This window comes from Pleurodeles waltl, chromosome 7, assembly GCF_031143425.1.
Source record: "Pleurodeles waltl isolate 20211129_DDA chromosome 7, aPleWal1.hap1.20221129, whole genome shotgun sequence".
NCBI classification, from domain to species: Eukaryota; Metazoa; Chordata; class Amphibia; order Caudata; family Salamandridae; genus Pleurodeles; species Pleurodeles waltl.
In genome coordinates, this window is record NC_090446.1 from 391,536,090 (window position 1) to 391,559,677 (window position 23,588).

Sequence of the window (23,588 nt, forward strand, 5' to 3'; positions counted from 1 at the left end):
ACCGCCAGTGTTCCAGTGCTGTATTTGATGAGTGCAGAAGAGAGCCAGTCCGAGGCTCCAGCTCCTTATGCTGTGCATATGCTGTCATAGTCAGAGGGTCTTTAAAAGTTGTATTTCTGAGTGGACCACATAAATAACACTTTAAGTAGTGTCAGCAGGGAAGCTGCGTCTCTCTCAAGCCAGAGGTGTAGCAGTTCCCTATGTCCGTGGATCCAGTAGTGTGCATATATGTATTGTGCCTCCTGATAGTACCCTTCTAAGTCTGGTGCGGCTAGCCCACCCATATCACATGGTAGGGTTTACACATTCAAGCTGACTCATGGTTGCTTATCTGCCCAAGCCAACCTAGTGAAGACAGTGCACAAATTGTGAAACACTGCATGAAGCAATAGGATCGGAATGTTAGTGAGTAAGAACAAAAAGCACGTCAATATTACCTTTTTCATTATGGCTTTATCACAGGCTTCCTAAATTACAACAGATGGATCAGTGTGCACTTGTATCCTTAGGTAGCGCACTGCATCAGTGGTCCACGGTAGGGGGAAATTGCAGGGCCATGGTGTTGTTGCAGTTGTCAATGGAAATATCAATGATTTTTCCCAATTGATGAAGAGGCCCCAGTGGCCTCCAAAGATTCAAAGAGTACAACCTCAAGCAATACTGACTATAAGTTCTGTTCTGGGTCTCATATATATATATATATCATTAACGTAAGCCAAGATTATCAAAGCATACTGAAGAAAGTGCAGTCCCCTGTGGGCATGACACTCTCTGAGGGCACATGCCAGGGGTTCTACCACCAACGCATACAGAAGTGGTGACAAGGGGCATCCTTGTCTCGTTCCCCTGGTGATTTCGATGGCATTAGTGACCATTCTATTAACCTGTATGTGTGCTGTTAGGTTGGTATAGAGTATCTGAATAATGCAGAAAAACTCATCTAACCCACCTATACGTTGTAGCTCTGCAAATAGAAAGCCCCACTCCACTGTGTCAAAAGCTTTCTCAGCATCTAGGAACACAGCTGCCACTTTTATGTCTGGGTTAAGGAGTATAATTGTAGTGAATAAGGTCCGGAGGCTGTAAGATAGCGTACGGCCCTGTACAAACCGGGACTGCTCTGGGCCCACTAACCGGGAAGCAGGATTGCCAGGTTATTGGCTAAGATTTTAGCATATATTTTCACGTCTACGTTCTATAGTGATAAATGTAGGACAGACAAGTATCCACTAGTTTGCCAGGCTTCAAAAGGGTGACCATTAAGGCCTCTCTCATTGAGGGTGGCATGCTGCCATCTTCCACCATTTCCTCATGTACAGAAAACAGGTGTGGGATCAGCTTATCTTGGTAAGCCCTGTAAAAGGTGACTGTCAATCCACCTATTTCTGGTGCCTTTCCAGCAGACATATTCTTTAATGCATCTCTGATTTTCGTTGGGCGCAGTGGGGCCATAGTTGCTCACTATGGTCATTGGTAAGCCATGTAATGGCGATATGAGCTAGATAGTCCTCTGCCGCAGCGGCCCCAGGTGCTGATTTGGAGGCATAAAGATTGGTGTAATATTGACAAAATTGATCAGATATATGTTCGATGAACACAGCTGTGTTCCCTCTTCATCTCAAAGACAGGCCCCTAACTGTGGAACCAGGGAATTCCCCCTTCCCATACACTTGAGCTTTCATGTATTTCCCTAAGTGATTAAGCTTGATCTGTGCATTGTCATGATAGTCTTCCAACGTATCACAAATGTCTTCCAAGAGTCTAGGATTTGCAATTGCTCGGTCTCTACACTCTATAGTCGCTAGTTCTGTTTCCAATCTTTTTAGATGATCCCTAATAGAACGGAAGACTTCAGCATGTTTAGAAGTGGTGACCACCCCCAATGTAAACTTTAAAAGTCTCACAGACTGTGGTAAACTTAGCGACTGAGCCTACATTAAGTTGAAAAAAGACATCTATTGTCCGGGCCAGCTCATCGTTAAAGAGGGTATCCAACAGTGAATAAGGTGGAAATCACCAAGTGAATGGCGCATTACCGCAATCCAGTTCCAATAGTACCAGTGAATGATCGGAATATGTGCATGGCCATGATCCGCAATTACAAACCCTGTGCACCAAGCTGCGTGATAGTAACCAATAATCTATGCATATGTGCACAGGAATAATGTGTATAACCACCACCTTCCAAGTGTTGAAACTGCCGAACATCTAGTAGAACACACTGTGCAACAATCTCCTGTATAACGTGTGCTGCTGCCGAAGGATGGCACAGCTCTCCTATCAAGCAATCCAAGAGTGGATCTAGTATATAATCAAAGTTGCCACCTCATATCTGAGGGACATCGCTCCATCGCATCAGAAGTGCGTCTACTGCTCCACAGAAATCGGGGTTATCATAATTGGGGCCGTACACTCCCACTAACAGTACAGCGAAATCATTTCTAATACAGTGAGACACCACATATCTACCACTCTGGCCCACACACAGTTCCTGTAAGAGTATCCCTGAACTGTGTCAAATCCAAATCAGGACCCTGTAGGAAAGTACCCTCTTTTCGGCATGTAATCCCCAATTTCTGCCTGATGTCAGTGTGTTTGACTGTGTCACTGGCATTCTGCTAACCAGGACCCCAGTGCTTATGCTCTCTCTCCTCTAAATTCTGTCACTCAATACTGGTAACCCAGTATTTCATCCCAAATTGGCATACTGGTCATCCCTTATAAGTCCCTGGTATATGGTACTTAGATACCCAGGGCATTGGGTTTCCAGGGGATCCCTATGGGCTGCAGCATTACAGTTGCCACCCATAGGGAGCCCATGCAAAGGCTTCTACTGGACTGCCATTGCAGCCTGTGTAAAATGGTGCATGCACCATTTCACAGCCATTTACACTGCACCAGGTCACTTATAAGTCATCCATATACCAGGCCTTCCAACCCTGAAGGCTGGATGCAGAGTACCTGTATTTGAGGGCACCCTGCACTAGCAGAGCTGACCCCACGTCGCCCAGGACCATTTTCCCGGACTTCATGAGTGCGGAGATGCCATTTTACATGTGCACTATACATAGGTCACTACCTATGTACAGCTTCACAAGGGTAACTCCGAATATGGCCATGTTTGGTTTCAAATATGTTGGAATCATACCCCAAGGCTTTTTCAAGCATTGGTTGTATGATTCCATGCACTCTTGGGGCTCCTTAGAGGACCCCCAGTACTGCCAATACAGCCTTCTGAGGTTTTCCAGGCAGCCCCAGCTGCTGCCACCTCACAGACAGGTTTCTGCCCGCCTGTTGCTTCAGCAGCTCAAATCCAGGAAGGCAGAACAAAGGATTTCCTTTGGGAGAGGGATGTTACAGCCTTTCCCCTTGGAAATAGGTGTTACAGGCATGGGAGGGGTAGCCTCCCAGAGCCTCTGGAAATGCTTTGAAGGGCACAGATGGTGCCCTCCTTGCATAATCCAGTCTACACCGGTTCAGGGGCCCCCAGTCCCTGCTCTGGTGCGAAACTGTACAAAGGAAAGGGGAGTGACCTCTCCCCTGTCCATCACCACCCCAGGAGTGGTGCTCAGAGCTCCTCCAGAATGTCCTTGGGTTTTGCCATCTTGGATTCCAAGTTTGGCAGGGCACTTTGGGAGCATCTGAGTGGCCAGTGCCAGCAGGTGACATCAGAGCCCTCCCCTGTGTAGCTGACCAATCCCCTTTTCAGGACTATTTAGGGTCTCTCTCTTGGGTGGTTCTTCAGATTTGGATTGCAAGACTCCAGCAGGAATCCTCTGCATCCTTTACTTCATCTTCTACTGATGAAACTGCATCTGGACCCTCCAGGAAGTCTACAAACTGCAACAAAGAAGCAAAGACGACTTCTGCAACATTGTATCTTCAGCTCCTGCCAGCAATTGCAACTGTTTCCAGGTTGTGCATCCTCCGAGGACTGCCTGTCTTCAGCCTGCACCAGAAGAATGAAGGGATCTCCCTTGAAGTGAAGGAGTCACTTCCCTACTTCAGCAGGCACCCCGCTGCAGCGACAACCAGTGGCTTGGGTCCCCTCTCCCGAATAAGTGCATGGATCCAGCAACACGGGTGGTGGACTGAAGCGGTCCTGACAGTCTTGAAGTCCAGCTGTCCAACTTTGGTGGAGGTAAGAGCTTACCTCTCCACACAAAACATTACCCACATGCACCTCGAGTTTCGTAGTTGCCAAGGCTTGTTGGCATCCTTCCATGAAGCTTTGTGCACCGTGCTGCCGCAGTCACCAGCACTCCTTCCTGTGATACACAGCCTCCTGCGTGGTTCTCGGGCAGCGTGGGATCCCTTTGTGTAGTGCTGTATGGACCTCCTTTTGCACCTTCTTTGTTCTGATGCTGTGGGACTCCTGTGCATGCTGCCTGGTCTTCTGAGGGCTCTCTGAGTTGCTGAGAGCCCCCTCTGTCTCCCCCTCCTGGGTAGACGCCACCAGGTCCCTCATGGTCCTAGGCTGCACAATTTTCCGTTAACCGAGAGCTTTGTGTGTGCCATGGCTTGTTGGCAAAATCCAGCGACGCAAATCAGACTGCAATCCTCCACCCGGCACGGGACATCATCTGCACCAACCAGTAACCCGCATCCATCTTCTTGGATGCAATACTGACCTTTCTTCTTCACCAGTGGTTCCTCTTTTGCACCTTCATCTGGGCTTCAGTGCTTTTTGGACTTGGTCCCCTTTTTCCACATATCTTCAGGTCCAGGAATCCATCGTTGGTGTTTTGCAGTCTCTTCTGGTTCTTGAAAAATCTATCACATGTTCTTGTGTGCTAGGAAAATTACTGTGATTTACTCCTGCTTTCCTCGGCTCTGCTGTGGGTTCTATTACTTTCGTTTGGTGTTTTCTTACATTCCCAGTGCCTCTCTACACACTACACTTGCCTAGGTGGGAAACTGACTTTCGTATTCCACTATTTTAGGATATGGTTTGTGTTCCGCCAGGCCCATTTCTAACTATTGTGATTATCACTATTTACACTGTTTTCTAACTGTTTTACAACTATTTTTGCATTCTAGTGTATATACTGTGTATATTACTTACCTCCTAAGGGAGTATGGTCTCTAAGGTATTTTTGGCATTTGTGTCACCAAAAGAAAGTACCTTTATTTTTGGTAACACTGAGTATTTTCTTTCATGTGTGTGAGTACTGTGTGACTACAGTGGTACTGCATGAGCTTTGCAATGTTCCTAGTTAGGCCTTGGATGCTCATCCACACTATCACCCCTAGAGAGCCTGGCTTCTAGACACCAACTGCATTTCCCTAATAAGGGATAACTGGACCTGATATAAGGTGTAGGTACCTTAGGTACCCACTACAAACCAGGCCAGCCTCCTACAGACATGTGAGGTGAAGCCTGCTACACAGTAAGTACCCTGAGTTGTGTGAGCATACCACTCCCTAAAGGGAGATGTGTCTCCTGCAATATGGCTATATTTATATTATGACGTTGCAGGTATGCCACTACCTCACGCATCTTATAACATCGAGGCCTCCTACATTCCACACCACTATTTACGTTCGTCCCCATATCTGTGCATCCAAATCAGATAACCCAATAGGACCTGCATACTTACTACCCACATCTACTATCACTCAAGTTATGTTGTGTAAAACATAACCCACCCCCACCCACATCATGAAACAAAAAAAGAAGCACAGCAAATAACAGTACTTGTCCCAACCAATTCAACCGCACCCATCCACGAAATAAAGAACAACAATATGGAGCACACATGGGGGCAGGTTTTAACTCAGCTGCTCCCTCTCAACCAACCTGAATGCTGCTGCCTATGTGTGGTTATAACTTGTGTCATCCTATCCAATTCTAACATTTGATGCAAAGCTCCCTCTACCTTCCATTGCACAAACTTCTGTCTTAAGCCATCCACCCCTTCGCTCCAGGATAAAAATTTAAGTGCATAGGAACAATCAAATACTGAGTAGTAGGTAACCCTGCATATGAACACTGATGCCCTAAAGAATATAAATATGTCACATTGCGATCCATTAACCTTAACTCCTCGATAGGCTTCAATAAGGACTTAGGTACACCCAGAGTTCCCCAAGAGTGGGGTGATACCTCCTAAGAAGCAACCTGCAGTCATCTAGAGTATTTGGCTGCCAACCATCACACTTGCTGGTTCCCTAGTCTTCTAGGCCCCGAAAAGCAGCCTCTTCCTCTCCGCTTCAACCTTGTAGACTCATAGCGCTTCAGGAACTGGGCCAACTGTTTAGGGCCTCAAAAGATCCTGGGTGTCCCTCTACCATCATTCTCAAGCTGGCTGGGTAGAGCATATCATATTCCAACCTCAGTTGCTGTAATTTAGGCTTAACAGGGATGAAGTGCTTTCGTGCTTCCCAGAACTGCTTCATTAGATCTTGGTAAAAAGCCAGGACTGTCCCCTCATAACGCAGCTCACTGATGTCCCTTACCTTGCATAACCCTGCATCTCGATCTCTATAATTTAGTAGGCATGCTATTACCGGACTCTGTCTCGCACCTGGTACTGACTTGGGAGCCAGCAAGCGATGAGCGTGCTTCCACCATAATCATTACGGAGAACGTGTCACATCCAGTAAACTGATGAGCAGTGTATTTAAGAAACTTTTCATGTTGACTATGTTTGTAGTCTCTGCCAGCCCCACTATGTGAATATTGTAGCAGTGAGACCTGGCCCCTAGGTTCTCAGCCTTGGCTTGTGGGGTGAGCATCAATTTATCCAACCACTTCTGTGTTGCTATAACTGTAACCAGCTTGCCTCTGCCTCCTAACTCTATGTTCTACCATATCTAAGTGCTCAGTGTGTTTGTCAAGATGCTCTGACATTCGGGCCATACTGAAGGATAAGGCATCAATCTTGCCATCTATTTGTGTAAGGCTGTGTTGGATTGCTGTCAGTATTTGGTGCAATTCCCCGCCAGCCTCTGGTTCTACCACCTCCTCTCATGCCATTGAGGCTTTTCCCTCCTCACAAGGCTTGGGCGTTCTTCTAGTGTCAAATTGTAATTTGGGTTTGGACTTATCTGTCTTTCCCATGTTGATGCAGTAGCCTAACAGGGCCCAGTGGGTACCCCAACCCTGCGACACAAACAGTTAACAGTCTCTCAAAGTGGCAGTGAGCTACAAATTCTCAGGGTCGGACCACGCATGCCTTTCTTTTCCTCTAGGCAGAAGGTCGTTGTCTGCGCAGTTCTGTTTTCTTTGCCATGTGACCTCTTCAACCATTAGGCTCTTTATAGTTCACAGCATGGTATGGTTACCCACAGGATAATAGGTGGTGCAGCAGTAATGCGAGCCCCCTGCCTACCTACTAGTGCCAACTAATGTCTGAGGGACATCTCTCAATTGCATCTTAGGGCCAAAAATTTGCTTTCAGCATCTACTTAGAAGACCTCAGGAGAGGCTCCCAATGTGTGTCCTCCACTTCTCTTCCTATTGCAAGCAAGGGGCCCCTTTCACCGTATCTCACCACAGCACAAAAAGTGAAATGAATGAAGCAAATGAGTACCCTTTAGCAGGTCATGCAACAGTGTGCATGGTCAGCTCAATCACCAGCACCTCTTTTGCACTAGACTGTAGGCACTACCATCTCAAGTTTTCAGTGTGGGCCAAAGTAGAAGTCCCCACCTCAGGTGCCCCTCGCTGTCTACTGTATCCAAGCACACCCTCTCCCTTCTCAGCACTACTGTCCTGCAGTGCTAATTTTGCATAGCGGTGAGGCATGCATATGTGGCAGGGGATGCCGGAACCTGCCCCGGTGCTCAGTTGAAACCGAGTCTGATCCGTGCACCGTATCTCTCTACCCTCCGAACTCAAAGCCACTGCCGTCTGCAACCACCAGTGTGGCCTCACCAGGGAACCAGCTCCTCTTGCAGCCGCAAACCCCGCTCCAGTCCCATCAGGGGCCTGGCAAGAACATAAGTGGCTCTGGATCTTTTTCTAGCATCCGCCTCCAATTAAGTTGTGCACTGCTCCCACTGCCTTCTGTTGTTGGCCGTGCCGTCTTTTGCTCAGGCGCAGACTCCGAGTCCCTCTAGCCATGTCAGTGGCCACTGTTTTAAGGTCGAAGGGGTGCCCAATGTAAGGAGGGCTATTGTGCAGGGCAGTTGAGGGGCTAATATATGTGCATGGCACTAGGACTATAAAAGATAATTTTTCAGCTGGAGGAGCTCACTGACTAGTTGGCCATCTTGGAGCCAGGCAAGCTCCTTCCCTGTAGCAGATCAACATTTGAGGTTATTTGCTGCTAGCTGGCACCCCATTGTGATGCTGTAGTAATGCAGCTGACTACTAGCTGCCTTAATGTAGGGTCAGCCCTGCGCGTGCATTGCAACTTTGGAAATTCTGTGTATTTTGAAAAATAAAACAAAATAACTAACAAAACCTCTGTTAGTGCTTAATTGTGCCATTTTAATCCAATTTCTTAAAATGGACTTTTGATTTGGCTTTAACGAAGCACACAAAACACAAAAACTGACATTTTGAGAGAGAGAAAACACATCCTAAAATGGATGTCAACTGGGTTACCGCCTACTGTCTCCACAAGTGCCCCCTCTGTTAATGCATTCCTATACACAACTGGATGGAAAGCTGTTCTATACATGAAGCCAAGTTTCAAAGACAAGTACGTGGCCCACACTAAACCTTATACATGTGCCACCTAGCACTCACTGCTCCTCATTCTGTAGTACCTCACCCTCTTTCGTAGTTCTGCCCTCTTCTGTGCTTGGGTAGAACAGTATTGTCTAATGCTCTCTATTGTGCTGAAGAGGTGTGAAGAATAAGCAGGTCATGATGAAATTATACAAAATGTATGTAGGTGCACAATAATTTCAAGTTGTCAGGACATTAAAAAGAGCCATAGAAGAAGGCATACAGGTGGAAGAGAAGCAGCAGGGTGCACTCAAGAGAGCCTTGAAAGCCTATCTTGAAGAATGCTACAAGGATCCGTACCATGTATACTGTGCCTCTGCAGTAATCTGTCAGACCAACAGCAACACATTTAACTCTGGTACCTCCAGGGAGCTGCTCAGAAAATAAAAGATAAGTAAAATGCCATCTTGACCCTGGTGACAGGTGAACAAAAGTCAAATTGTTGGGAAAAAAGATTTCAAATAACTGAGCTGCTCTCACCTGTATAGGCTGTGGTACTGGTTCTGTCAAATCCACCTTCTCGGCATAGGCTTGAAGCAGTGCAAATATATCTTTAAATTTCACAGCCTCTTGGAGGTCATAGAACCTCATAAGGGGAGGCCCACTGCCCCTTTTGCTAAACTTCCACTGCACATACTTGGAATTGATGAAGTCTTTCCGGAACGTCCTACAGATTCAAGGAAATAGTTTGTTATTGAAGTCTAGTAACCATATGGCCAGCCCCAAGAAAGAACTGCTTTGTAAGTTAAGGCCACTTTGCAATATCAATAAGGAGCTTAAACAATTTTCATTATCAACCATACAAAACAAGCATTGGCAAAGCCAATATGTCTCGCCTATAAAAGAGCTATTGGCTTTGCCAATGTGTTTAGGTCATGTTGTTCATCAGCGTGGCTGCTGTTCGGCATGGCTAAAAGTGAGTGGCAAAGAGGAGAGTGGATTGGAGTGTCCTAGAGTGGAATAGAAATGAGTGGGGTAGTGTGTTGTTAAGTGGAATGGCACATTGTGTTGAGTATTGGAGTGGCATAGTGTGGAGTTGCGTAGAGTGGTATACACTTGAGGGCCATAGAGTAGAGTGGACTAGTGTAGAGTGCAATGGCATAGAGTGTTGCAGAGCATTGTGGCATAGACTGCAGTGGCATTGAGTGCAGTTGCATTGAATTCAGTGGCATATAATGGAGTGCTGTAGAATGCAGTAGCATAGATTAGAGTGATGCATAGTAGAGTGGAGTGATGCAGAGTAGAGTGGCACAGAGCAGCGCGGAGTAGAATGTCGCAGAGTAGAATGGCGCAGAGTTGAGTGGCGCAGAGTTGAGCGGCGCAGAGTAGAGCGGCGCAGAGTAGAGCGGCGCAGAGTAGAGCGGCGCAGAGTAGAGCGGCGCAGAGTAGAGCGGTGCAGAGTAGAGCGGTGCAGAGGTGTAGAGTGGCATAGAATGCTGCATAGTGGAGTAGAGTTGAGTGATGCAGAGGTTAGTGGTGCAGAGTGGAGTTGAGTGGCAGAGTGCAGTGGCATAGAGTGCAGAGTAGAGTTGAGTGGCATAGACTACAGTGGTGTAGAGCGGTGCAGAGTAAAGCAGCATTTAGTGGTGCAGAATAAAGTGCCATAGAATACAGTGGCATAGAGCGGAAGGTACAGAGTAGACTGGGAGAAAGTGCAGTGTTATAGAGTGTCAGAGTGCAGGGGTGTAGAGAGGAGTAGAGTAGAATAGAGATCTGTGGCATAGATTACAGTTATGCAGAGTAGAGTGCAATGGTGTAGACTGCAGTGACAGAGTGCAGTTGTGTAGTGTGCATTGGTGTAAAGTGCAGTGCTTACAGGCAGAGTGGCGTATAGTGCAGTGGCGTGGAGTGGCGCAGACTGGAGTAGAGTAGCGTAGAGTGCAGTGGCATGCAGTAGATTGTTGGCCTAGAGTGTAGTGGCATAGAGTGCAGTGTAGCAGAGTGGCATAGAGTAGAGTGGTGTAGAGTGGAGTTGTGTAGAGAAGATTGACATGACCTAGACTGGAATAGTGTAGAGTAGAGTGGTGAAGAGTGCATTAGCATAGTGTAGAGTGGTACAGGGTAAAGCGGAGAGGCAAGGCATGAAGTGGTGTAGAGTGGAAGGGTGCAGAGGCACGGAGAGGTGTAAAGTGGAGTGGTGTAGGGTAGAGTGCAGTGGTGTGGAGTGGTGCAGAGTGGAGTGGCATAGAGTGGAGTATTCATGGGTAGGTAGCACACTGCAATTACAGATAACACCTTTTAAGTTGAAATGACCATTACATTTGCACACACATACAGCTTTACTAATAAAACTATAGAGTGCACAGACAAAAATATGTGGAAACTGTATCACCTAGTTTAATGATTAATTTTGATCATATAAAAGTTTTTGTTTCCAAAACACTTTATAAATAACAAAAATGTGCTTTATTTCTGCATCCATAATTCAGATATTTTCTGAAATACTTACACAGTTCATTTAAATGTTGTTGTGTACTAGAAAACAACTATGTCACATAAATCCTCTCACTTTGAAGTCAGAGAAAGAAAAGTAAATAAGCACCCTGGGAAGACAGTGACTGACATTTGATCTTGGTCTTTGAATGCACAGCAAATGTGACAAGATAAGAACAAGATTTAAAGGCCTGTTAACAGAAAGCAAATTCATGGAAGGATACAGAAAAAACAGTTTAGGCAGTGGGAGGGACGAATTGAAACTGGACAGCCTAAAGCAAATAAAGCCAGCAAATGGAAAACCAGGTGTGAGTTACAAACCAATAAGCCAATGGTAATCAACGAGCAGAATGCATCTCTAGGTCAACTTATTGAAAGTCCCCAAGATGTCCTTAGAAAGCCAGACAGCTATGCTGTCTGGTAGGCTACGACCTAATGAATGATACTGTTGGAAAGTACAATGGCTTTAGAAAGTCTTCTCAAATGCCTGCAGGAAATGACCAAACATATTTTACATTTTTAGAAAATGCAACACCTGCCATTTGTTTTGACTGGAAAGTGAATGGTTCTAATGTTCTATTGAATCATGTTGTTTTACAGGAACAGCTCACCAAGGTACCATCTGAAAGTATTCACAAGAGGACACAAAAGAAATACGCCTAGAAACATGCAATTTAGCATTAGGTAAGGACTGGAGACTTGTTCATGTGGCCCATATACTTCCTCCATTTGATGCACAGACTCTACTACATGTGGTATCCACTTCTACTACTCCTTAGAAAGCACACTTTTTCAACCATGTCTACCCCATGCCTTTAGCATTTATTTACTGTTTTTATATCTAAACCTTCTGCCGGGAGTTTGTTTGATGCATTCACTACCCACTGCATGAAAGCATTGTGGATCCTTACCTAAAATGACATCCCTCAGTAAGTGTCCCCTTAATATCGATGGGCCAGGTGCCTGGACTTGGAACTACACGTTTTGTCAGAAGGCCACTGGTGAGTGGTATTCCACCTGCAGATTTTATCCACTGCAAGCAGGCAAGACTACATGTAGAACAGTGGGGAAAACCTTACGGGAATCAGAACGATTAACTGGTACAGTGCCTTGGACGAGATGATCTCGTCTAAGGCACCGGTTCCCGGGTGCCTTGGACGAGATCACCTCGTCCTGCAGCCGGCCCACGGGGGGAGCGGGCCCCCCACCCACACACCCCGGTCGTGGATGGAAGGGGAATCCCTTCCACCCGACCCCCCCCCCTCGGCAATCCGATGACGCCAGCGTGCACACAGCGCGCCGACGTCTTCAAATATTGCCGAGGGACGCTCTGGAAGCCATTTGCTTCCAGCGCATCGCCGAGAGAGGACTCTCAGGTGAGTCCTTCCCTCTTTGGGGGTTTGGGAGGGGGGAACCGACACGAGGGGAAAGGAAAGGGTTTTTCCTTTCCCCGTGCCTGTTTTCAGTGGATTCCTGCTCCACGATCGCGGGCAGGGCCCGCGATCGTGGAGCAGGAATCCCCACTAGGCAACAGGGATTTCTTGTTTGTTAGTTTTGGGAGCGACCCCTTGGTATTTATTTTTCCTATTTCGGCCCCATCAGGGGCAGATCGGCCGCTTTTTTGGCCGATCTGCCCCCAGGAGGGGGCCGAAAACCACTAGACACCAGGGAAATGATTTGCTTTGTCTTTGTTTTTGGGCAGCGACCCCTTAGGCAAGGGTCGCTGCCCTGGGGGCAATAATTTTTTTATATGTTTCGTACCCCCCTGGGGCTAGATCGTCCATGTTTTTGGCCGATCTGGCCCCCGGTGGGGTCGAAAGCCACTAGGCGCCAGGGATTGTGTGGTGTGTGGGTGTGTTTTGTGTGTTTGGGGGCATCCCTTGGGCAAGGGTCATCTCCCCAAAGGGGGTAAATTTCGTATTGGCCTATTTTTGTAGAATAAACAGTATTAGCACACATACAAATAGTGTTATGATCTGTAAATATCAGAATAGTTATACACAAAATAATATAGACTCCCAAATAAAGGACATATATTAGTATAACAAAAGTTATAGTCACAAAGATTCCATCCAAAAAAAGAAACTGTTTTTCATCACGATCCAGGTAAACATAATCCGATTCCAAAAAATTATTCTTAAATGAGTAGCTATCGTATCGTCCCCCTATCAGAATTGCATAAATTAAATCCCAAAAGTTCATCCAATTCCAAAGTAAGCGTAATCAGATTCACAGTTCAATCCTGAGTAAATGTCCATCCCATCGTCCCGCTGTCTTAGACTTGGCATCATTGGCATGGTCTCCCCTAACGTTTTGCCTCTACTTCCTAGGTTGCTTCTGTGTGCTGTTTTTGCTGTTTTTGTAGGCCCATCTGCCCCCAAGGAGGGCAAAAACCACCAATACAGCAGGGATTTCTATTTTTTCCCCTTTTTTTGTTTAGTGCTGAGGGTGCCCCCTTTTGCCCCCTATGGCAAGGGTAGCCCCCTAAAGGGGGCACAGAGCTGTTGGCCATTTCTGCCCCCCTTGGGGGCAGATCGGCCAATTTTTTTTACGCCCATCTGCCCCCAAGGGGGGCAGAATCCACTTAGGCACCAGGGATCCTGTGTGTGTGTTTTGTGTGGGGGGCGGCACCTTTGGCAAGGGTCACCCCCCAAAGGGGACACGTTAGTGATGGCCATTTCTGCCCACCTTGAAGGCAGATCAGCCTATTTTTTTTTTTTAGGCCCATCTGCCCCCAAGGGGGGCAGAAGGCACCAAGATGTCAGATTTATTTTTGGTTCCCTTTGGTTTTTTTGTGTGCTGGGGGCACCCCCATTCGCCCCCTTTGGCAAGGGCTGCTCCCCACAAAGAGGGTACAGAGCTTTTGGCCATTTTTGCCCGACTTGGGGGCAGATCAGCCTATTTGTTTTTAGGCCCATCTGCCTCCTAGTGGGGCAGAAGCCACTTAGGCACCAGGGACAATATCTAAGTTCTTGGTGGCGGGGTGTTTGTCAACTGGCGAAGTATTTGTATTTGTGATTGTAAAAGTTTATTTCTTCTTTTTGTGCTAGTTCAAAGCTTTTGCTTCCTTTGCTGTGGATCATTGCGGTTTTGGCAGTAGTTGTCCTGCGGTTTGCAAAGTTGCATGTTTTAGGTAAGTGAAAGCAATTTACTCCAAACGAGTATTGTTGACATGCATGAATGGCGTATTTTGTAGATGGTGTACTAAATGCAGTATTGTGTGTGAAACTGTCCTTAGATTTGAGCACAATGATATTTGTGTCGTCATATGTCTAATTTGCTTTTTTTTTGTTTGTGGGATATCATTGGTGATTGCTGTGTCTGTGCAGAGTAGTTGCTCGTGAGTAGCTTTTTCAGGCAAGTGAGTGGTATAGTTTTTTAGTACACAACTCTTTGTGATAAAGCTACACGTTGTTTATTACTTATTTTAGTGCTAGTTGTTGTTGGCAATCCATTTGTTGTTAGTGAGGATCATGGCTAGCCGCAGAGTGAGCGCTCAGCAGGTTGTTGGCATGCTCTTTGAGTCGTCTTCAGACCATGATTAGGAGACTGGCTCTGCATCTGAAGCAGAGGAGGAAGTGAGAGATTCTGGCAGTGAGTTTTCTGTCCGGGAGTATTCTTCTGATGAGGAAGCTACTCTCAGTGCAGATGAAGGGCCCGTTTTAGAGGATGACATTGATATGCCAAGAGTGCAGCAGCCTGGGGCTGAAGGGTTTCCCATTAGAAGACCTGACAACTGGATTGCCCCAAACATGGAGCAGTCACAGTTACCTGCATTTACTGGTCTCCCAGGGTGTAGAGTCAATACGGAAAACGTTTTGCCATCCATTTCTTTCACTTGTTTATGGACAAAGTATTTTTGGAAGAGATTGTGGAGCAGACTAATTTGTATGCAGAGCAATATTTGAGGGACAACACTGCCAGACTTAGGCCTCAGTCTAGAGCTACTCAGTGGGTTCCCACATATCTAGAAGAGATGAAAACGTTTTTAGGTTTGACTTTTTTGATAGGGTTGATCAGGAATCCGTCACTGGCTTCTTATTGGTCTACCAGTCCCTTGATGGCACGTAATCGCTATTTGCTTCTTCTTCGTATGCTGCATTTTGTAGACAATGCTTTAGCCTTGCCACGAGATCACCCTGATTGTGACCGTCTTTTTAAGATTAGGCCTGTCCTTGATCATTTTGTAGATCGGTTTTCAGAGGTCTATGTTCCAGGCAAAGAGATAACTGTGGACGAGTCTTTGGTCCTTTTCAAGGGGCGTTTAGTTTTTAAGCAGTACATTCCTAGCAAGAGGGCACGGTATGGGATTAAATTGTATATGCTGTCAGAAAGCAGTATAGGATATGTGTGTAATTTCCGGGTCTACACTGGTAGGGAATCCAGTATTGACCCTCCTGCTTGTCCGGCCACTTTTGGAGTTAGTGAAAGAATTGTGTGGGAACTTGGTGGACGACTGCTTAACAAAGGTCACCATTTGTACGTAGATTATTTCTACACTGGAGTGCAGTTGTTCAAGGAGTTGTTTAGAGTGGACACTGTTGCTTGTGGCACAATCCATTCTAATCAGAAAGGCTATCCAAGGGAGCTTGTCTGTAAAAAACTTGAGAGGGAACAGTGCAGTGCCTTGCGGAATAATGAGCTGCTAGCGCTGAAATTTTCAGATAGGATGGATGTGTACATGCTATCTACCATCCATGATGCGAGTACTTCCCATGTGACTGTTTGGGGTCAGGTTGCGGAAGTGCGCAAACCTGCGTGCATTTTGGACTACTATAGGCACATGGGTGGTGTTGATAGAGTAGATCAGAGGTTGGAACCTTACACTGCTCTTCGTAAGTCTTACGTGTGGTATAAAAAGTTGGCACTACATTTATTTCATTTGGCAACTTTTAATGCTTTTATTGTGTTCAAGGATTGTTCACCTGAGTCAAGGATGACATTTGTTAAATTTCAGGAGTCAGTGATAGAGAGCCTTATTGTGGTGGAACGGGCAAGAGTTCCTAGAGTAGAAGTGGTGGAGGAAGTGGCTAGATTGAAAGATCGCCACTTTCCAGATCACATTCCTCCCACTCCCAAAAAAGACTTGCCCACAAAGAAATGTAGAGTATGTGCCCGGAGAGCAATCCGGAGGGAGAGCCGGATGTACTGCCCCGAATGCCCTTCAAAGCCTGGGCTGTGTGTGCCCAGCTGTTTTAGAAGTTACCACACTAGGAAAACAAAATTGGGAAATACCGTGATCGAAAACTGCCTGTTTTATATTTTCATATGTTCAGTTTCACGGTTGGCATTACTGCCATGTATTTAGTTAGAGCTTTTGTGTTTGTAGTTTTGTACTTATTTTATAATTAGTTAGTGGTTTCTTTGTTGTTTATAAACAAAAAAAAAGTGATGGCGGTGTGCGTGGGGTGGCGCTTGGCTGGCGGTGTGCTTGGGGTGGCGCTTGGCCACACACTCATCAGCTGGTGTGATTGCTGTATCAGGCATGTGGACGTATGAAAGTGATGGGCCTTTGACTGGCGCTGTTTGTCGATGCGAATGTTGTAATGTGCTGGGTCCGTGGCGTGAATGGTCTTGTGCATGTCATGTATGAAAGGTGTGTGAATGGACTGTAAAGCGTTGGTGCCTTGCCGTGGCTTTACAGCTCACGAGCTGTGAGTCATTGGTTCAGTTTTTTGGCCTTTCAGTTATTACCAGTTGTTAGAAATGGGGTTTTTGGTTGGCAGTCAGGTTACCCCCTGTCCAAGCAAAAGCCCTCACTCTAGTCAGGGTAAGTCACACACAATCCAAGATTATCCTGTGCCCACCCTCTGGTAGCTTGGCACAAGCACTCAGGCTTAACTTAGAAGGCAATGTGTAAAGTATTTGTGCAATAAATCATACAATACCACCATATAGCACCACAAAAATACACCACACAGTGTTTAGAAAAATATAGAATATTTATCAGGATAATTGTAGGTCAAAAGAATAAAGTTGCAATGGGAAATTGTAGAGATATCACTGAAAAGTGATATAAAGTGTCTTAAGTCTTTAGAATATAAACAAAGTCTCTTTCAAGCACAAGTACCTGGTTTGGAGTGGAAAAATCTCCTCAGAGGGCCACAAAGGAAGAGGTGCGTGGAAAAAGGATGTGTGCGTCGATTTCTCCCCAGCACACACGGACTTGCGTCGTTATTTTCCACGCGGGGAAGTCGTGCGTCGTTTTCCAGAGCGCGGACAGTCTCTTTCTGTGGGTCGCGGGGATTACCAGATGTCCGGGTCTGTGCGTGGATTTTCCTGCTTGTTTTCCGGCTGCGCGTCGTTCTGCGGGGCTGCGCGTCGAAATTACGATCTCACGCCGGCGTTGCGTCGATTTCTCCTCTAGAGGTCGGGCAGCGTTGTCCTTGCGAAGTCGTGCGTCGGGTTTCCGAGCGTCCCAAGAGCGTCGCGTCGATCAGCGTCAGTGTGCGGCGTTTTTCTCACCGCGGAACAAGCTGTGCGTAGTAATTTTCGCACGGAGCGTCCAAGTGAAAAAGAGAAGTCTTTTTGGTCCTGAGACTTCAGGGAACAGGAGGCAAACTCTATCCAAGCCCTTGGAGAGCACTTTCACAGCCAGACAAGAGTTCAGCAAGGCAGCAGGCCAACAGCAAGGCAGCAGTCCTTTGTAGAAAGCAGACAGGTGAGTCCTTTGAGCAGCCAGGCAGTTCTTCTTGGCAGGATGTAGTTTCTGGTTCAGGTTTCTTCTCCAGCAAGTGTCTGATGAGGTAGGGCAGAGGCCCTGTTTTATACCCAAATGTGCCTTTGAAGTGGGGGAGACTTCAAAGAGTGGCTAAGAAGTGACCAGGTCCCCTTTCAGTTCAATCCTGTCTGCCAGGGTCCCAGTAGGGGGTGTTGCAGTCCTTTGTGTAAGAGCAGGCCCTCCACCCTCCCAGCCCAGGAAGACCCATTCAAAATGCAGATGTATGCAAGTGAGGCTGAGTACCCTGTGTTTGGGGTGTGTCTGAGTGGATGCACAAGGAGCTGTCAACTAAGCCCAGCCAGACGTGGATTGTAAGGCACAGAAAGATTTAAGTGCAAAGAAATGCTCACTTTCTAAAAGTGGCATTTCTAGAATAGTAATATTAAATCCAACTTCACCAGTCAGCAGGATTTTATATTACCATTCTAGCCATACTAAATATGACCTTCCTACTCCTTTCAGATCAGCAGCTACCACTTCAATACTGTATGAGGGCAGCCCCAATGTTAACCTATAAAGGGAGCAGGCCTCACAGTAGTGCAAAAACGAATTTAGGAGTTTTACACTACCAGGACAGGTAAACTACACAGGTACATGTCCTGCCTTTCACCCACACAGCACCCTGCTCTAGGGGTTACCTAGGGCACACATTAGAGGTGACTTATATCTGGAGAAAGGGGAGGTTTAGGCTTGGCAAGTACTTTTACATGCCAAGTCGAGGTGACAGTGAAACTGCACACACAAGCCTTGCAATGGCAGGCCTGAGACAAGGAAAAGGGGCTACTTAAGTGGGTGGCACAACCAGTGCTGCAGGCCCACTAGTAGCATTTAATCTACCAGCCCTATGCACAGGGAGTGCACCTTACTAGAGACTTATAAGTAAATTAATAGTCCAATCAGGTATGATTCCAGGTTACCATGTTTTAAGTGAGAGAGCATATGCACTTTAGCACTGGTTAGCAGTGGTAAAGTGCGCAGAGTCTAAAAGCAAGCAAAAACAGTGTCCAAAAAGTGGAGGAAGGCAGGCAAAAAGTTAGGGGTGACTACCCTAAGGCTGTCAGGTCTAACACCAGTGTATTTCACTTTTGTGAGATCTCTTGTTAATAAAATTTGATCTACTGAGCCATCACTCACCCTCGTGCCAAATCCAACCAGTATATGTGGGAAAAATTAAAAAACCTGCTCCGCTGTAATCAGGCGTCGCAGCACACATGTGACACGCTAGGTGTCTCAGGTGGGACCCCAATGATGAAGCATGCCACCAACTTGGTTGGTGGGTGAGGGGTCTTTTTCACATAACCTAAGTACATTTCTTTTCACAATTTTAGTGTTCGGCACATCACAGACGTATGTGGACACATCAAAATGATATATTACAAAACTACCTGTGTTTGGGGGGAGAGGGGGCACCTAAGTTTTTGGTCCTGGGTGCAGCCTTCATCTAGGGAAACCTACTAAACCCAGACATTTTTTTAAACTAGACACCCCAAGGAGTCCAGGGAGGTGTGGCTTGCGTGGATCCCAACATTTTCTTATCCAGACTCCTCTACAAACCTCAAAATTTGCTTATAAAAGCATATTTTCCTGACTTTAGTTTGTACGATCACCGCTCCAGCGCAAAATTCCTACTTCTCAGCATTCCCCTCAGTCTCCCACGGAAAATTACACCTCACTTGTGTGGGTCCCCAAAGCAGAGTCAGCCTAAAGATGTATAAAAGAAGAATATGTGCTTATCAACTCGCTGTACTATCCCCATAATCTCTACAAGTTTGTGGCCTTTTTCTGTTGCAGGGACCTGGCCCACCCACACAAGTGAGGTATCATTTTTATTGTGAGACTTGGGGGAATGCTGGGTGGAAGGAAATTTATGGCTCCTCTCAGATTCCAGAACTTTCTGTCACCAAAATGTGAGGAAAATGTGTTTTTTTAGCCAAATTTTGAGGTTTGCAAAGGATTCTGGGTAACAGAACCTGACCAGAGCCCCACAAGTCACCCCATCTTGGATTCCCCTAGGTCTTTAGTTTTAAAAATGCACAGGTTTGGTAGGTTTCCCTAGGTGCCGGCTGAACTAGAGGCCAAAATCTACAGGTAGGCACTTTGCAAAAAACACCTGTTTTCTGTCAAAAAATGGGATGTGTCCACGTTGTGTTTTGGGGCATTTCCTGTCTCGGGCGCTAGGCCTACCCACACAACTGAGGTATCATTTTTATCGGGAGACTTGGGGGAACGCTGCGTGGAAGGAAATGTGTGGCTCCTCTCAGATTCCAGAACTTTCTGTCACCGAAATGTAAGGAAAACGTGTTTTTTAGCCAAATTTTGAGTTTTGCAAAGGATTCTGGGTAACAGAACCTGGTCAGAGCCCCACAAGTCACCCATCCTGGATTTCCCTAGGTCTCTAGTTTTAAAAAATGCACAGGTTTGGTAGGTTTCCCTAGGTGCCGGCTGAGCTAGAGGCCAAAATCTACAGGTAGACACTTTGCAGAAAACACCTCTGTTTTCTGTCAAAAAAAGGGATGTGTCCACATTGTGTTTTGGGGCATTTCCTGCCGCGGACGCAAGGCTTACCCACACAAGTGAGGTATCATTTTTATTGGGAGACTTGGCGGAATGCTGGGTGGAAGGAAATTTGTGTCTCCTCTCAGATTCCAGAACTTTCTGTCACCGAAATGTGAGGAAAACTTGTTTTTTTAGCCACATTTTGAGGTTTGCAAAGGATTCTGGGTAACAGAACCTGGTCAGAGCCCCACAAGTCACCCCATCTTGGATTCCCCTATGTCTCTAGTTTAAAAAAATGCACAGGTTTAGTAGGTTTCCCTAGGTGCCGGCTGAGCTAGAGGCCAAAATCTACAGATAGGCACTTTGCAAAAAACACCTCTGTTCTCTGTCCAAAAATGGGATGTGTCCACGTTGTGTTTTGGGGCATTTCCTGTTGTGGGCGCTAGGCCTTCCCACACAAGTGAGGTATCATTTTTATCGGGAGACTTGGGGGAACATAGAATAGCAAAACAAGTGTTATTGCCCCTTGTCTTTCTCTACATTTTTTCTTCCAAATATAAGAGTGTGTGTAAAAAAGACGTCTGTTTGAGAAATGCCCTGTAATTCACATGCCAGTATGGGCACCCCGGAATTCAGAGATGTGCAAATAACCACTGCTCCTCAACACCTTATATTGTGCCCATTTTGGAAATACAAAGGTTTTCTTGATAGCTATTTTTCACTCTTTATATTTCAGCAAATGAATTGCTGTATACCCGGTATAGAATGAAAACCCACTGCAGGGTGCAGCTCATTTATTTGCTCTGGGTACCTAGGGTTCTTGATGAACCTACAAGCCCTATATATCCCCACAACCAGAAGAGTCCAGCAGACGTAACGGTATATTGCTTTCAAACATCTGACATTGCAGGAAAAAGTTACAGAGTAAAATGTAGAGACAAATGGCTGTTTTTTTCACTTCAATTTCAATTTGTTTTTCAGTCGTTATTTTCTGTAGGAAACTCTTGTAGGATCTACACAAATTACCCCTTGCTGAATTTAGAATTTTGTCTACTTTTCAGTAATGTTTCGGTTTCTGGGATCCAGCATTGGTTTCATGCCCATTTCTGTCACTGACTGGAAGGAGGCTGAAAGCACAAAAAATCATAAAAATGGGGTATGTCCCAGTAAAATGTAAAAATTGTGTTGAAAAATTGGGTTTTCTGATTCAAGTCTGCCTTTTCCTGAAAGCTGGGAAGCTGGTGATTTTAGCACAGCAAACTCTTTGTTGTTGCCATTTTCAGGGGGAAAAAACACAAGCCTCCTTCTGCAGCCCATTTTTCCCATTTTCTTAAAAAAAACAAAATTTTCACTGTATTTTGACTAATTCCTTGGCCTCCTTCCGGGGGAACCCACGAAGTCTGGGTACCTCTAAAATCCCTAGGATGTTTGGAAAAAAGGACGCAAATTTGGCGTGGGTAGCTTATGTGGACAAAAAGTTATGAGGGCCTAAGCGAGAACTATTCCACATAGGCAAAAAAAGGCCTTGTACAGGAGGGGGAAAAGGCCTGGCAGCGAAGGGGTTAATCAGAATCTCTTCTGTGATTCTTCTAATCCTTGTTATTACTACTTCAAAGTGACCAGGGCCAGTGGTATGGCAATCCTGGGGGTGGGGAGGTGTATGGTAGATAATAAAGATAATGAGTGCTATAACTTCTAAGTCTAGGACAATTCTTCCAGTGAGAGGAGAGAATACGGTTATATTTATGCTGTTCATTCTTTTCAATAACATTCATGTTGTTTTTACATCCCCATTCCCTCCTTCGTCCATTGTATAGACTTATACAATGTTTGACCTTCTTCTCCTTGGAAGATTTTGGTGTAAAAAAACGACCGAAGTGGTCGCCAGACACTGAACAAGTCAAATTGTCTTGAATGTTTTGGGACTGTGGCCCTTTGCAGACACATCTCTGAAAACAAGCCTTCACTAGTTACCTGGAGATCCAATATCTTGAATATAGGCACACCCTTTTTGGTTTTGTCCCAGATTCGCAAACTTTTCTTGCCACTTCGAAAGTAACAAGATGTCCAAAAAGGTTCCCGTGTTTCATGACGTTTACAACCTGTGCGCTACTCCTCAATATATATATGCTCTTAACTAAAGGACTTTGCAGCATTTAAAATAACCCACCAACTCTTATACCGGGCTTACGCGGCATTATGGAAAGCCCTGCTGTAATGTCATTAGATCATATTCATCAGCTTAATCTTTTCATTGTACATTGAAGTGATTGAAATCATTCTTTGCCATTTAAGTACGGCCACTGCAATTATGCGTTTCTGCCACCACATCGCTTTAAGCATAATTATGGATTGGCCCCACACTCCACATAAACCATCACCTCCTGCATAATTTGAAGACTTTAATTACAAAACTTGTTTGCATTTCAACTAGATTTTTATATTACAAATGGATTGGTTAATTACAAATTGTTTGCAGTTCAAATGGATTACTACAACGCTGCCTCACATGCTGTCATAAAACCCATTATATCCTATGGGATTTAGATTTTGGCAGATGGGATATCCATCACCGTTAAGACATAGTAACGTGTCCGCCAGTACCTAAATCAGGCCCTTAGTCTTTTGTATTGAAAAAAACCAACATATGTAGAAAAGTTTGTGATGTGCTTGCAATTTCTTCAAGTTCCAACTGATGATAACCTTTATTTGAATCTAGGTGAGAAAAGATCTTAACACCATTCAATTGCATTATCACGTCAGCAGTGTGGACCTGGATGTCGTTCTCGTCTAATCGCCTTGTTTGTCTGACACATGTCAATGCGGATGTGTACAGCGCCTTCACTGTCCAATGGAACGCTCAACTATGTCAGGTTCAAGTAGCAATTCAAGTACATTTTCAACAGCTTCTTGTAAGTGAAAAGCAATTTGTCTGTGTCTCTGAGCAATAGGATGGACAGCTTCATTAATATCCAGTTTAACTTTCATAGCCTTAAGCTTTCCCAAAACTGAAAGAAACAAAACAAAAAGAAAACTGACTTACTATTTTGTTGTGAGCATTCATGTTGTAATTCACAGAAATCAGACCTGTATCAGCAGCCCTATTGAAACCGAGTAAACAGGCACTTGACGCTGCACCTTGGAGACTTGGATCGGTGCTTGTAGCTTCATTTTCTTATGTGTCACTGTCGCTTCAAATGAACTTTTACTTTTTATAGGAATCAAGGCAGCCCATGTATACGCTTTGGTGTCAATGGC

General features: G+C 45.6%; 1 protein-coding gene across 1 annotated transcript in view; it reads right to left on the minus strand.

The window, feature by feature from the left end:
- LOC138304104 (arf-GAP with SH3 domain, ANK repeat and PH domain-containing protein 1-like) overlaps positions 1–23,588 on the minus strand; it is a 1,221,419-nt gene that overhangs the window by 300,436 nt on the left and 897,395 nt on the right. Inside the window, exon 18 of the mRNA XM_069243851.1 lies at positions 9,161–9,347. Coding sequence (XP_069099952.1) covers positions 9,161–9,347 — 187 coding nt within the window. The remainder of the gene's footprint in view (positions 1–9,160; positions 9,348–23,588) is intronic.